The sequence below is a fragment of the Thalassophryne amazonica genome, chromosome 11 (assembly GCF_902500255.1).
Source record: "Thalassophryne amazonica chromosome 11, fThaAma1.1, whole genome shotgun sequence".
In the NCBI taxonomy this organism is placed as follows: domain Eukaryota; kingdom Metazoa; phylum Chordata; class Actinopteri; order Batrachoidiformes; family Batrachoididae; genus Thalassophryne; species Thalassophryne amazonica.
This window is the reverse complement of record NC_047113.1, coordinates 49,068,859-49,084,368: the sequence shown is the minus strand read 5'-3', so window position 1 is coordinate 49,084,368 and position 15,510 is coordinate 49,068,859. Positions and strand designations below refer to the sequence as shown.

General features: G+C 39.4%; 1 protein-coding gene across 2 annotated transcripts; it reads left to right on the top strand.

The window, feature by feature from the left end:
* The first annotated feature begins 124 nt into the window (after positions 1 to 124).
* faf2 (Fas associated factor family member 2) lies at positions 125 to 12,289 on the top strand. 2 transcript variants are annotated; one of them, XM_034181551.1, is made up of 11 exons: positions 125 to 275; positions 895 to 963; positions 5,082 to 5,159; positions 7,050 to 7,126; positions 7,301 to 7,439; positions 7,549 to 7,634; positions 8,183 to 8,277; positions 9,033 to 9,210; positions 9,646 to 9,817; positions 10,645 to 10,788; positions 11,149 to 12,289. In XM_034181551.1, exons 1-11 carry the CDS (start codon positions 213 to 215, stop codon positions 11,329 to 11,331), a joined length of 1,284 nt encoding a protein of 427 aa, XP_034037442.1. In that variant the 5' UTR covers positions 125 to 212; the 3' UTR covers positions 11,332 to 12,289. The 2 variants fall into 2 exon arrangements, with proteins under 2 accessions (XP_034037442.1, XP_034037441.1); XM_034181550.1 differs by having other exon boundaries at positions 5,082 to 5,216.
* Positions 12,290 to 15,510: the final 3,221 nt, after the last annotated feature.

Below are 15,510 nucleotides of genomic sequence, written 5' to 3'. Positions count from 1 at the left end.
GAGGAGGGGGCTTGCCCCGAGTCACAACTACACCGCTTTACCTGAATCCACAGAGCTGTACAAAAACTGCGCTACCGTCCAAATACTTATGGACTTGACTGCTACATCCACGCCGCTAGGTGGCGCTGCCCACGGAGAATTGTCAGCGCAGCCGACAGCAGGAAAAGAGCGCTGACGTCGTAACCGCCTTGCTACATGATTGGCGAGGTAAGATGGCGGCGCCAGAGGAGCCAGAATTATCTCAGGCGCAGACCGAAAAACTCCTTCAGTTTCAGGTAGACAGCTGAAATGACCAACAGACAGGTGTTTAGCTGAACGCTCAGGTGTTAATACACCATCGCTGATATCGAATCATTGTAAGCCGCGGCCCGTGTGCGTGTAAAAAGCGCTGTATTGACAGCCAACTTCACGAACGTTCCCTCCAGAGCTAACGAGTTAGCGCTGAGCTAAGCTAACAAGTTAGCGCACTTCAAGGGCCACAGAAAGTCTAAAACATGTTAACGCCGTCTGTGATATGCTAAAAACCACGTAGTACACCTGCAGTGATAGATTAGCGTTAGTCATTTTATAGTTTTGATGTGATTGTTGACTTTATGCCAAGTTGACGAGGTTGGCTCAGACGTTCCTGCTGAGCTAACATTAGCACAGGAGTCCTGCTGTAGCTGTCACTGCAGTTCACCCATTAAAAAGAAAAAAAAAATCAGTTTATCTGTTATCATATAAACGACTTTGTCTCCAGCTTGCTTACAGTTGTAAAGGTTTTGCTGGAATCCCATGACTTTTGCTTACGTTGACGACGGGCTCCGACTTCCAGAAAATAAAAACACGTTTCTTATATATTCTGTTCTGAGTAACTCTAGACCTTCAGCCTGACTTTGTTTTCACGCCCAACAGGACCTGACTGGTTTGGATTCAATGGACCAATGTCGGCGGACATTAGAGCAGCATAATTGGAACATCGAGGTAATGGCAGGATGGCCTAAAGTGCAATCCAATGATTTTAATTACGTATTTGCATTTCTCAAATTTGTATCTTAGTTCTTTTATGAGTTTGACAACCACTTGTTCAAAGTGATGTAACTGCACTGCAGAGTCTTTTGTTTACCTTGGAGTTTGGATCGCTTTTGAGAACCGTGAAATGCTAATCAATTTTAATAAGGCATTTCCACACAACTAAACTCTTCTAAGGGTCTCCAAGCGTCTTCAGATAGAGATTTAATTTTAAAATAGGACATGGAGCAGGTGTGAAATGAACTCATGGATGGTTTAGGAATAGAGCTGCAAGAATTAATTGATAGTTGATCATTTTGTCTTATGTCCAAATTCTTTGATTTTAATCTTCTTAAAATATGAATATTTTCTCATTTATTGTATTATCTGCTTTATGCCTGAGTAATTCTACACTAAGAATTGCAATCAGAGCAAATTTTAAATGGTAAACTAAAATATGGCCAGATCATTGCAATTCTGTGTATCTTTGGTTGTGGACAGAAGACATTTGAGGGCATCATCTTGGGCTCTGGAAAACATTGACAATATCTGTCACTTTTTTAAATTTACCGACCAACTAATTGAGAAAAGGATCATTTAAACAATAATGAAAATAATCCTTATTTGTGGCCCTAGTTATGAATTACGAATGTAACACAGTACTTCTGATGTTTCTACATTAGAGAAAAAAAATTATTCACCTAAGTATTATAGTTGTTTTTATGATGATAAATCAATTTTAAAATTTTAGAACCAGTATCATTCAAATTAATTGGCTTCATTTTAGGGTTTTAGGTTAAAAGAAGCTAGCACTATTATCCAGCAGGTGGCGTAGTTTATTTGTTATAGACCTAATCAAAGTATTATGTGACATCATCTCCATTTCAAGCAGATATGGAAAAAAAATGGCAGAAACTAGAATTCATGTCAGCACAATGTATGGTTTAATATCCAAAGTTTGCAGACACTAACTTTTACATGTTGCCGGGAAATGCAGAATCAGACATCACTAAATCTCGATGCCATCTGTGTCATGTAGTGGTATCATGTTGTTTTTTGAAAGAGCACCAATGTGGGTGCCCATCATAGTGCCAAACATAACTAAGCTAATGAACCCTGGTTGGGAAAATGAAAATTGCTACTTGGCGATTCAGTTGAGGCACAACTCCAAGCAAAGTCACCTTCTCATTTTTTTTTTTTTTTTTTTTTTTTTTTTTTTTTGCAAAGACCTTCGTTCATATAGTGTGGTGGAAAATAGGCTCACATCCATGCTGTAAAGTTTTCAGGGTTATTTTCCTGTGGGATTAGCTGATGAGTTGGAATGGGTAAATGCAACTTTTTAAAATGCAGTGGCTTCAGAAAATATTCACAGCGTGTCACTTGTTCCACATTTTATGTTAAAGCCTTTCAGGGGTGGTGGCCAAGTGGTTAGTGCACTTGGTTTCAGTGTGGAAGGCTCCCGGTTCAAACCCCACCCCTCCACATTTCTCCGTGTAATGTGGAGTTAGGTCAGGAAGGGCATGCAATGTAGTGTAAAACCTGTGCAAATTCAACATGCAGATCCACCTTGGATTTGCTGTGGTGACCCCGAGTGCAAAACAAGGGAGCAGCCAAAGGGACTTACTTTATGTTACAGCCTTATTACAGAATGGATGATTCCCCCCCCCCCCCCCCCCCCCCCCCAATTCTACACACAATATCCCATAATGACAATGTGAAAAGGTTTTATTTATTTTTTTTCAGATTTTTGCAAATTTCTTAAAAATAAAATATAACACAATGCTAAAACACCCTCGTCTATATGAGCATAGAAATAGGAAACAGAATGTGACCTTTTGACCTCTTAAAATAGATCAAAGTTAGCCATCTTTGAACTTGTCCAAGGTTTGTGTCCCAAGAATGCTCCTTGTGAGTTTGAAGACCCTGGTAGTAATAGAAATGGACGTAGTACCCTGACATAGGTATGTGAGTGTGTCAGTGTGAATGGGTGACCGTGAGGCATAATTGTAAAGGACTTTGAGCGTCTGATGCAGATGGAAAAGCGTAGTATAAATGCAGCTCATTTTCTATTTACTTTCTGGATGCACTGTGTATATGTATACACACACACATATGTGTGTGTGTATGTATGTATGTATGTATATATATGTATATATATATATATATATAGTATACACTTTTTTTTATTCATTTTACTTATTTACCACTTTTATGTGCAATCAAGTAAAGGGTTTTGAAAGGACAGTTTTGCCACATTGATCCTTTAAAAAGCATTTGTTTGCCAAATATGTGGTATGATTCTTTTGAAATAAAAGTCAAGGAAAAAAGCGATATACTTCTTTTTAATGACTTGTGAAATCACTAACGGTGTATTATACTGCCTTTTCCCATGGTCAATTGTTGGGAAAAGCAAACAAAAATTATAATAAATCATAATATGTAATCATATTTTTTTAAAGATTGCCTATGTATTGATTTGGCACCCTAGTACTGTGTTTACATTGAACTGCAAGACAAGCGTATTGTCCCAGCCCAAATTTGCATGTTGGCAGATGGTGAACCGGATATTTTCAGTGAAAGAACAGGAAATATCACCTTCACTGTTTGCAAGTGTAGCAGCCACACACTATGATGTTACGTACCATTATTGTTTTATTGCTTGCTGCATCAACAACGACAAAAATCAGATTACACGCTCTGCTGTTAATGTATTGCTGCACACCAGCTCAAGAATGTTGATTGGAAAATACCCTTCAATGCAGGAGTTGGTGTCAGTTCCTTTTCCACATTTATTGAGGAAGATGTAGTGCCTCGCTACATGGAAAATAGATTACCTAGATTTCAGTAACAAGCCAGTCATTGTTTTTACCACCTCCAGTCATGAAATTTGAATCTAAGAAAAGCCTAATTAAAACAGGATATGTGAAACATGACGTCTCTGCAAATTGTCTTTTATAGTGTTTGTCAAGCATCTGTGCATGATTGGTAACTGCTTCTAATTTACTGTTCAGGTACTGAAACATGGATGAGGTGGCAACGCATTTCACTTTCAGCAAAACACTTACCTTGCAATCATTTTCAGCCACTTTTTTTAATGATTAAATAGGTATATTATTCAGTAGTGTAGATTTTTAAAGTATGGAAATTTTGGTAGCATCAAACATTTTGCATTCATTTTAATTGTTGCAGAAATTAAGGACTAGACACAGGAATGGATTCCAGAATGATATGTGGCTGTATATACATAAATGACAGATAAATAACAAAAACATGGTAAACTGCTACAAGACCCAGCCGGCAGTGACCAGGAGAAATTTTCTAAAAGGATTCTAAAGTGTTTGGGAACAAAGATTTGGGTTAAATTGGTAGATTGTAAAAGGGGAAGTTTGAAATGAAAAATGTGATGTAATCAGTATTACCTCTTGGCAGATTTGTAGTTAATACAGAGCCAATCATTTTGGATGTTCAGTCAGTGATACCATCATATTGTTTATTAAAATGTGATTTCTTGAGGTTATGTGGTCATACGAGTAAGTCCATTGGGCTGCTCCTTTGTTTTCACTCTGGGCCGCCACAGCAGATCCAAGGTGGATCTGCATATTGATTTGGCACAAGTTTTTGTGATGCAATTCCATATTGCATGGAGAAATGTGACAGGGGTGGGGTTTGAACTGGGAACCTTCTGCACTAACCAATTGCCCACCACCCCTGCTTTATGCTGACATATGAGTGCACTGGTGAATTCCAGTCAGCATGCAGCAGGTTTGCATTAAAGGGAAATGTCAGTCTAAAATATTTCTGCAAAGTAAGGTCTTGTGTATGCACTTTGTCTCCTCCAAGAAGCCTCCTCCTTCATCTTAGACTTCTGAGCTCAAATGAAATGGCTGAAATACCCTTCATTATACTCGTTGGAATTGATCTCAGTGAAATAAGGAGGAAAGAAATGAGAGCTATGGAAAGGAACTCTTCAATGATTTAAAAGCATATTTGTCCTTTGCAGACTGCATGGAATGAGTTTTATTAAATTTTCCAGTGTTCTCCTGTTTAGACAGATTTGACCCAAAATTGACAAATTTGCAATTGTCTTCCAGGCTGCAGTACAAGACAGACTAAACGAACAGGAAGGAGTGCCCAGCGTGTTTAACCCTCCACCATCAAGACCATTACAGGTCAATACAGCAGACCATAGAGTATATAGTTACATCGTCTCACGGCCACAACCCAGGGTAGGTCTCCAGGATTAAATGTCTGTACTATTTTCTACTGGTAGGTCAAGTCAGGTCTGGGAGTATGCACTGGTGCAGAGCATTGCTGCAACCATCATACTATGGAAATGTCTTGGGTCTTGGATTGCAGACAAACAGTCATCCGCATCTTTTGAAAAGTAGACACCTATGCATCCCCTCGTTCTCTTCTATTTGCTGGAGTGATCAGTACTGAGGCACCTGTGTGTTGGATCATGTCCAAAGAATGGCCAAAATGTTGTAGGTGACATTTCCTCACAGTGCAAGTGGCAAGCCTCATCTAGGCCTCACTCAATAACCATTCATTTGACACACAGTCATTCCTACAGTACACAAGGATCTTCTGGATAGACCTCTGTTGATTAATTTGTATGTCAGTTCATGTATTATATGTATCTATGCAAAGTTGATGCAAGTGATCATGGTGTTCTCTGTATATATTCTAGGTCTGTACCAGTACTCCTCAGTGCCATTAATTATTAAAAGAAACTTTAATTCATACTAATCTCCACCCTTTCAATAACAGAGTAGATGGAAAAACCAATCCAGTAGATCGTGGGGCCACTGTGACAGGCAGGAATGCAATAAAACCTTTGAAAATTTGATTGAAAACAGTGTAATTGGGTGTATTCTTGGAGAGCATAATCGGTGTCCTTGGGGTGCTTTACCTATGTCTGTATTCCTTACAAATGTATTTGTCCTATGCAGACTGTAGAATGATTTTTTTCTTTGATTAAATGTTCCAGTGTTCTCTTGTTTTCTGTGATTACCTGTGATTTTTTTTTTAAAATTTTATTTTATTTAAGGGGGAAGAGGCTGATTAGTTAAGTCTAAGAAAGCACCAGATTTGACTCATCGGCTTTAGTTGCAACAGGTACACATGGAAAACATGGAGAACTCTCTAAGTGCAGAATTAGTGACCCCTGGATGTTGTGAGCCCTCCTTCACTGTGCCATAATGATGCAACAGCAACTTTAATTAACACACAATGTCTCAGGCCGGACTAAATAACATAAATCACAAAACATGTTCAGACTCTCTTTTATGTGTATTTTCAAGAAAATGCTTGTTACCATAGCCCCATTTATGCTAATGTTAGGCAGAGTGCTGAGATTCAAAATAAAGATCTCACTCTGTAGCCTCCCTGCTTTGGTATTAAATATATGCTTTTATTGTGAAGGCTGTCACATACATAGTAGATATGCAAGATATGTCGTTGGTCTGCAGTAGAAGAATACACATTACTGGAATGTATGAGTATGTTACGTTGCGATCTGCTCAAGCTGCTGTTGCCAGGATTTAGCAAGTATTGTTGGCAGCACTGTTTGTCAATACACTTGCCAGTATTTCAGTTTTGACCAATCAAGAACTAGTTCCAATTTATTGGTGCTTGATACCCATAATAATAATAATATCAGCAATAATATAGTCTTCATTGTCATTGTACACATACATACATACATACAACTAAATTTGTCCTCTAGATTTAACCCATCAATAGTTAGACACACTCCAGCCACTAGGAGCAGTGTGGGTAAATCAGACATTCTACACATTTTGTTTTGTTAGTCAATATTTGTCTACTTAAACATAATTATTCAGAGGTGATGCAGATATCAGTCATTTGACATTTAGGTGATATATCAGGGTTTAGTTGCTTGTTGCACACTGTATGTGGTCACGCGTGTACATGCCTCCCAACACATTAACTCATCTTGCAACCTGAGTGATTTCATTATTTAGGTAGTTTTTATGATTAAAAACTTCCTGCTTTTACTGTTTAAACTGTAATAGTCTATTTGTTCTGTTTTTCAGGGATTATTAGGATGGAGTTACTACTTGATAATGCTACCTTTCAGATTTACGTATTACACAATTCTGGACATATTCAGGTAAATGTAGTACATGTATTTATTTATTTATTTATTATTCTTTTTATTCAGTTAACATCTGGAGATGAAGATATTAATTCTATGCTGCCTTTGTTTGGGGCTCCAGCTTCCTGTGATCCTCGACTCGAGTTAACGGGTATAGACATTGACTGAGTGTCTTTGTTTTTCCATAAGGTTTGCCCTGCGGTTCATTAGGCCAGACCCTCGTGGTCGGGTGACAGACCCAGTTGGGGATGTTGTGTCCTTCATTCATAATTTTAAGGAAAAGTACGGTCAGTCACACCCTGTATTTTACCAGGGAACATACAGCCAGGTGAGGTTATAGACTTGAGAATGTGGAGGTTCTGACTAGATTTTTCAACAGTGGAAAATGTGAAACTACAATGTCTTGGATTGACTTTTGTTTACCCTGAAACACACAGGCACTGAACGATGCCAAAAGGGAACTATGCTACTTATTAGTATACCTTCATGGAGATGATCATCAAGACACTGATGAGTTTTGCCGGTAGGTTTCTTACTTTCATGTTGCTGCCACATTATTTATTTAGGGTACCGTATTTTTGTTTGTTGGGATTTTTTATTTTTAGAGTAGCTGGTCTCAGGTTTTTGAATTTTTGCAAAGGAATTGTCAGATATGTTTGTCACATGTTGTGAAGCAACATAATAAGCTCCAGTTTCAAATGATTTAACTTATTTTCCGGAGTATAAGTCGCACTTTTTGTCTGTATTATGACATCTTTAATCGGGCATTTTTGTGCATTGTAGTGTACTTTTTATTGTTGGCATTTATTCTTTTATTAGTTTATTTTTGCTTTGTGCTTTGATTTCTGGAAAAAAATGATATAAGTTGCTGTTATTTTAAAAAAAAACAAATGTTTGTTGTTACTAAAAACAAATATGAGTTTTCTGTATATGTCACAGGACCTCCCAAACTAGTAAAACAAAAAACAAACCAAAAGTAAAACTGGCTTATACTCTGTAGATTACAGTATATAAACTTTCTGTTAATGTTAAACTATGTACTCAGAAGTTTTTGTGATTCTAATTTTGTAGCTCCACGTTATGTACAGAAGAGGTCATAACCTTCCTCAACACGCCACGGATGCTCTTTTGGGCATGCTCAACCAGCAAGCCTGAAGGCTACAGAGGTAACTAGTTTACCACTATGTATTTCTTTATTTTTCAGCTGTAACACTTCTATTGCTGTAATCAGGATACACTGAAATTACATGATGAATTGATCTCTAGGTTGTTCTGGCTTGGCAGAGTGTTTTCTGTCTGTTAACATGGAGGTTGCTGCTCTTAAATGTTGCTTTATGGATGACCTTAAAACACTTTTTCTTTTTGTTTTCGTTCTTTGAACCGGCCATAAAACACCTGTTTTATTTGGAAGATGGGATGCACGCCTGCATCCCAAACAGATGCTCCCCGGTTGAAGGCCATTTGTGCACCACTGCTCGTGTTTCCATCCCAACTCTAAAGTGGTGACTTGTATTAACAATAATCCTCATATTTAGTTTGTCCAACTACTGATGGTGTCTGAAAAAGGTTTTGTCCAATCTGGCTATGGTGATTTATTACTACTTGTGATATGGAGTTGGCCATGGTATGGGGCAAGGAAGAGAAGTAGAAAAATTCACTCTGGTTCTGCTTGGTGTGCTTGGCTGCAACATGATTCTCTTCTTGTCTGTGTCCTTGGACAAGACACTGCATCTGCATTGTCCCAGTCCACCCAGCTATAAATGGCTACTGGCCTTGTTTGGGGACTGGTGTCCTGTCCAGAGGGAGTTGTAGACTCTGCTCTTCTTCATACTACAAAGTTTGGGAACAGCACTAATGTCAGAGTCCATACAGGACTTCCGTCTTCTCTGCTCTTAAGTGTGTGTGTGTGTGTGTGTCTCAGTGTCTCAGGCTTTGCGAGAGAACACATACCCGTTCCTGGCCATGATCATGCTGAAGGACCGCAAGATGACTGTGGTGGGCAGACTGGAGGGTCTCATTCAGCCAGAGGACCTCCTCAATCAGCTCACCTTCATCATGGAGGCCAATGAAACGTATCTGATGTCAGAGCGCCTTGAGAGGTATTCACTAAATATGTGGACACCTTTGCTGTTGAAGATTCACGTTTGCTATGGGAAATCGTTGTGGCATAGATACTAAATGTTAGTTCATCTAATTGCTAGTGTGATGATAATCTTCCAAAGCAAAAATTATCTGACAGAGCAGAGGTGGTGTTGTGATGGTGCAGCCCACTGGAACAGGCTTTTGGTGTGATTGTTACATTAATAAACTGGATGTGAGTTGCTCATTCTGCTTTTAACTCTGACTCCAAATTGATTTCTGTCAAAACGGGGCAGGTAGTTAGTGCTTTGGTATAAAAATAGTATTGATGGGTGCCATTGGCCATGCAGCTGTTTGATGTAAAAACGATACAGAATCAGCTCACTTCTGCGATGTGCTTTGTGTGCCAGCATGGATAAATATCACAGAAGACGATGTGGTTGTTTTTGTCTCAGGGAGGAGAGAAACCAGACGCAGGTGCTCAGACAGCAGCAGGACGAGGCCTACCGGGCCTCCCTGCTCGCTGACCAGGAGAAGGACCGAAAGAAGAGGGAGGAGCAGGAGCAGCGCAAGCAAGAGGAGGAGATGATCCGACAGAGTGCGCTTGCCGAGGAGCGACGACGAAGAGTGAGAGCTGTACATGGGTTTTATTGATGTTAACATATACACGGACACATTTTAGGAGCGCCCGAGCGATACTGATTTTTTTTTTTTTTCGTTAATGGGGAGTAAAAAGTTTACTACACTGATATGTGCCAATATATACGTTCATAAAAAACAGCAGTGATTCCGAGCATTTCATTATCAAACCTTTGTGAGAAATAATTGTAATTGAAGCTCAATGTTTTATACTTGAAACATGAACTTTATTGTAAATAACCACAAATATAACCAAACAATTACGTCACGCTGTCATTACCAGATTTGGCAGTCACTGTATCACGTTTTTCTGTTTGTGTAAAATAGATTTCCTGTCTGTTTTGTGTCTGCCTAGCTGGCAGCAGAGTGACCACTTTCCTTGCTGCTGTAGAGCACCCACTCTGATTAAAAATAAATCACAGCTGGTCGCTTTGCCTCTGTTTCTTGTAGTTAATGCAATCAAAGGATGATGGGGTTTTCAGCCACCCTTTGGTTGCATTAGCTACAAGAGACAGGCAAAGGATGATTGGGGGGGGTCCAGCCATGTTTGACAGTGCTCTAAAAATAATAATTTAAAACAAGCCATTGGAGCATCCACTCATGGACAAACTACATAATGACACCATTTCTAGCAGCTAGTGTTTTTCTCTAGTGTTTATATTCTGTAAAATAGGTTTTCATATCAGCAAAAATAATGCAGATACCGACATGTTCATGAAAGGTTCATATCTGCCAATATTATTGGCCAACTGTGACATCTGTCGGGCTCTATTTGGTTTTTATTTAATTTTTTTTCCCTTTTCCTTTAACTGTAGACACTTGAAGAGGAAAAGGAAAGGAAGTCAGAGTGCCTTCCTCCAGAGCCACCTGCAGATGATCCAGAAAGTGTCAAAATAGTCTTTAAGTTGCCCAACGACACACGGGTAGAGAGACGGTTTCTCTTTGGACAGTCTCTGACAGTGAGTATACTTAGCATCATCTTTGTGTAAATCTGTTCACTCTCCTGTAGATCTGGGCAGTTAAATGGTCTGGAACACGGATTGCAATTAAATGGATCTGAATTTCATTGATGAATGTCGTACAATTTTACCCAAGTCCTGTGTGACAGATTCTTCAGGCTTCAGCCACCGTACTCTTCAAACTGTCAGCATTATAAAATTTTATATCCTGAAAATATTGAAATCAATCAGTCAGAGGGGAGGGGGAGGATCCTGATTATATATATATTTTTGCCATATTGCCCAGTCCTACTCTCCTGATTCAAATATCAGCAGCATGTTTCTGCTACACGGTGACATCCCTGTTGTTGTCTTTCACAGGTAATACATGACTTCCTCTTCTCTCTGAAAGAAACTCCAGAGAAGTTCCAGATAGTTATAAACTTCCCTTGTCGAGTGTTGCCCTGCCTTCCAACTGAAGAGCAGCCCAACCCCCCCACGCTGAGAGAGGCGGGACTCAGTCGATGCGAGGTTCTTTTTGTTCAGGACCTCACGGACGATTAACAGACATACCTCAGCTACATGGAGACGCATTTTCCTCCACCGTACCATCCACCCTTTGTTTTCTTACTTTGCTAAATGGCTATATGCACAAGGGATCATTCAGATAGAATTCTAACACCCACCCATCCCCCACCCCCAAACAAAAATATAAACCGCCCTGCATCCAGTTCTTATTTTGTTGTTTACAGGGTTCCCAGTAGCCCAGGATGTCTTGAATTTTATCAAATAAATATTTCTAAAAGTTCCTTGAATTCATCTTTGTATGCGCGTGGATGAAGTTGTCAAAACGTATCCGTATCCTGCTTCCAGTTTCTGCACTCCACACAGCTGTCCCTTTCCCAATAGTAACTGTCACAGCAGTTAATCATTTACTGAAATTTGCTTTCTGCAAAAACCAGAGCCCAGTCCCAAGTAGCAAGACAACTGAGGCCAGCACACAGGATCCAGCATGGTATGAGGGTTATTTTTTATTAAAATAATATATATACTTAAACTAAAGACTTGATGTTTGCTTCATGTGTCCTATTTAAATAGCCCTTTGGCCTTAAGTCCACACATTCTTTCTCCATGCTGACAAATGCAGAGTGCTGTTGTGGAGAGCAAATGTTATTTCAGGGAGCAGGTTGGTGTGTTTGGACATAGAGGAACTATGGGAACCCTGTTTTAAATGAGCCATCATCTGTACATAAGTTAGATGTTTAAGAATCCAAAACTTTTTTTTTGACTGTCATACAATGACCAAATGCAGGTTGATTAGTATGTGGAGCAGACTGGCTCAGACACATTTCAAACTCCAAAAAGCCACAGCTTTTCTATGTGGCTTTACCTAGTTACAGTACGAGTCTGTAAATAGTGCACCTGTGGTTGCTCATAGATGCCTGTTCTGCCTGTAACATCTTAATGGGCTCATGTAAAGATGTAATTTTCAAACTATAAATTAAACATTTTAAACATTTGACAATGTGTAGCACTTGGTTGTGGTGATGAGGTGCATCAAAGTCAACTTTGACTACATGGATGGTCATAATGGAAAAATACCAAACATGGCAACCTTTTAATAGTATACAGGGTTTTTTAAGGTTGATATTTTGAGGTTGATGTATAGGTGACCATCTAGGGGTCATCCTAAGGTCAATCACATGGCTGCATAAACCTCAAAAGTAACCTTGATTAGTCCATGAAACAAGTTTTCATTGCAACTTGAAGGGACTTGAACAGTAATAAAGGATTATCTTATCTTAAATGTATGTTGGCCATTCCAGGGTGGCAGCAAGAGCCAAGTAGGGATTAACATTTAAACATGCTCAATCATGTTGGAAAAGTATCCAACACGATTTGCCCCCTCATAAATATTGCAAAAGGGTAGAGTTTGGATTATCTTCAATGGAATGTTATTGTGTAAATGCATCCACAATGGTGACAAATGCACATTTCATTATAGTGCCTCCAGAAAGTTCACAGTGCTTTACTTTTTCCACATTTTATTTGTCTTATTTCAAAATGGAGTAAACACATTTTCCCCCTCAAAATTCCACTCAACACCCTATAATGATAACATTTTTTTATTTTTGCAAATTTATGAAAAATAACTAAGAAATCACATGGTCACAAGTATTCACACCCTTTGGTAAACTTTGTTTTTAAATGTGCTCTATAAATAAACTGGATTGGATTGGATTTGGTCAATATGTTGCTAATGCACCTTTGGCAGCAATTACAGCCTCAAGTCGTCTTGAATATGATGCCACAAACTTGGCACACCTATCTGGGCAGTTTTGCCCATTCCTCTTTACAGCACCTCTCAAGCTCCATCGGGTTGGATGGGGTGTGTTGGTGCACAGCCATTTTCCGATCTCTCCAGAGATGTTCAATCAGATTCAGGTCTGGGCTCTGGCTGGTCAATCAAAAACATTCAGAGTTGTCCTGAAGCCACTCCTTTGATATCTTGGCTGTGTGCTTAGGGTCATCGTCCCGCTTAAAGATGAACCGTCGCCCCAGTCTGAGGTCAAGAGCACTCTAGAGCAGGTTTTCATCCAGGATGTCTGTGTACATTGCTGCATTCATCTTCCCCTCAATCCTGACTAGTCTCCCAGTTCCTGACCCTGAAAAACATCCCCACAGCATGATGCTGCCACCACACTTCACTGTAGGGATGGTGCCTGGTTTCTTCCAAACATGATGCCTGACATTCACACCAAAGAGTTCAATCTTTGTCTCATCAGACCAAAGAATTTTGTTTCTCATGGTCTGAGAGTCCTTCACATGCCTCTTGGCAAACTCCAGGCAAGCTGCCATGTCTTTTACTAAGGAGTGACTTCCGTCTGGCCACTCTACCATACAGACCTGATTGGTGGATTGCTACAGAGATGGGTGTCCTCCTGGAAGGTTCTCCTCTGTCCAGAGAGGAATGCTGGAGCTCTGACAGTGACCATCAGGTTCTTGGTCACCACCCTGACTAAGGCCATTCTCCCCCAATCACTCAATTTAGATAGCTGGCCAGCTCTAGGACCTGGTGGATCGGAATTTCCATTAATGGATGATGGAGGCCACTGTGCTCATTGGGACCTTCAAAGCGGCAGGAATGTTTCTGTATCCTTCCCCAGATTTGTACCTCGATACAATCCTGTCTCAGAGGTCTACAGACAGTTCCTTTCACTTCATGCTTGGTTTGTGCTCTTGACATGCACTGTCAACTGTGGGACCTTATATGTAGACAGGTGTGTGTCTTTCCAAATCATGTATGATCAAATTAATTTACCCCAAATGGACTCCAAGTAAGCTGTAGAAACATCTCAAGGATGATCAGTCGAAACAGGATGCACCTGAGCTCAATTTTAAGCTTCATGGCAAAGGCTGTGAATACTTACAGACGTGTGATTTCTTAGTTTTATTATTAATAATAAATTTGCAATCTAAAAAAAACAAAAAACCTTTCATATTGTCATTATTTGGTGTTGTGGGTAGAATTTTGAGGAAGAAAAAAAAAACACTTTGGAGTAAGGCTGTAACATAAAAGGTGTGCTGGATGCACTGTATGTGTAGGGACTGTATGTATGTTTTCTCAGTTTTGGTGTGTGTATGTATGTGTGTGTGTGTATATGTGTATATATATATCAGTCATGCAAATTGTTTGAGCTACTGTGGTTTTTAAAAAGTATACATCTGTTTATGATTAACTCACATTACTGGGTAATCGAATCCAGTGGTGATCTTGTCAAAACTATTCCATTTATTAATCCCATCTATTAAATGTTTAGTTCCCTTAAGTGGTATCAATTAGGTCAGAATTGGCTTCAGGCTCATGGACTAGTTTTTAACATGATTAACATACTAATCGTGTTTATTTGGATTGCTGTAGGCAGAGTACATACAGGAACTGCTCAGCTAGGAGTACGCACAACAGATTTTGTGCATCACTGAAACTTGGAATACAAGGTCGCCTTATAACCTCAGGCAAGACTGATGATGGATAAGTTTAGATCTGAGTTGCAGCCAAGCATCTGAAACCTTGAGTATGTGGTAATCAAGGTGAAACTTTGAATACAAGTCACATCTGGGAATATGATGGTGTGTCCTTGACCAGCTGCTGGAGTCCTCAACGTTGAGGCACCTACATACAGCAGTGTTCAGAATAATAGTACTATGTGACTAAAAAGATTAATCCAGGTTTTGAGTATATTTCTTATTTTTACATGGGAAACAAGGGACCAGTAGATTCTCACAAATCCAAGACCAAGCATTCATGATATGCACACTCTTAAGGCTATGAAATTGGGCTATTAGAAAAAAAAAGTAGAAAAGGGGGTGTTCACAATAATAGTAGTATCTGCTGTTGATGCTACAAACGCAAAACTATTATGTTCAAACTGCTTTTTTTTAGCAATTCTGTGAATCACTAAACTAGTTTTTCATGATTTTTTCACATCTGTGAGTCATTAATTTTGTTGGTTTGGAACCAAGATTTTGTTTACAAGTGTGCTTGGGGTCATTGTCTTGTTGAAACACCCATTTCAAGGGCATGTCCTCTTCAGCATAAGGCAACATGACCTCTTCAAGTATTTTGACATATCCAAACTGATCCATGATACCTGGTATACGATATATAGGCCCAACACCGTAGTAGGAGAAACATGCCCATATCGTGATGCTTGCACCACCATGCTTCACTGTGAACTGTGG

What these genes read in the sequence shown, in the direction of transcription:
- faf2 (XM_034181550.1), top strand. Translation starts at nt 213, where the DNA reads ATGGCGGCGCCAGAGGAGCCAGAATTATCTCAGGCGCAGACCGAAAAA. An exon ending in AGCATAATTGGAACATCGAG is followed by an intron (nt 964 to 5,081) that starts GTAATGGCAGGA and finishes ATTGTCTTCCAG; the next exon opens with GCTGCAGTACAAGACAGACT. An exon ending in ACAATTCTGGACATATTCAG is followed by an intron (nt 7,127 to 7,300) that starts GTAAATGTAGTA and finishes TTTTTCCATAAG; the next exon opens with GTTTGCCCTGCGGTTCATTA.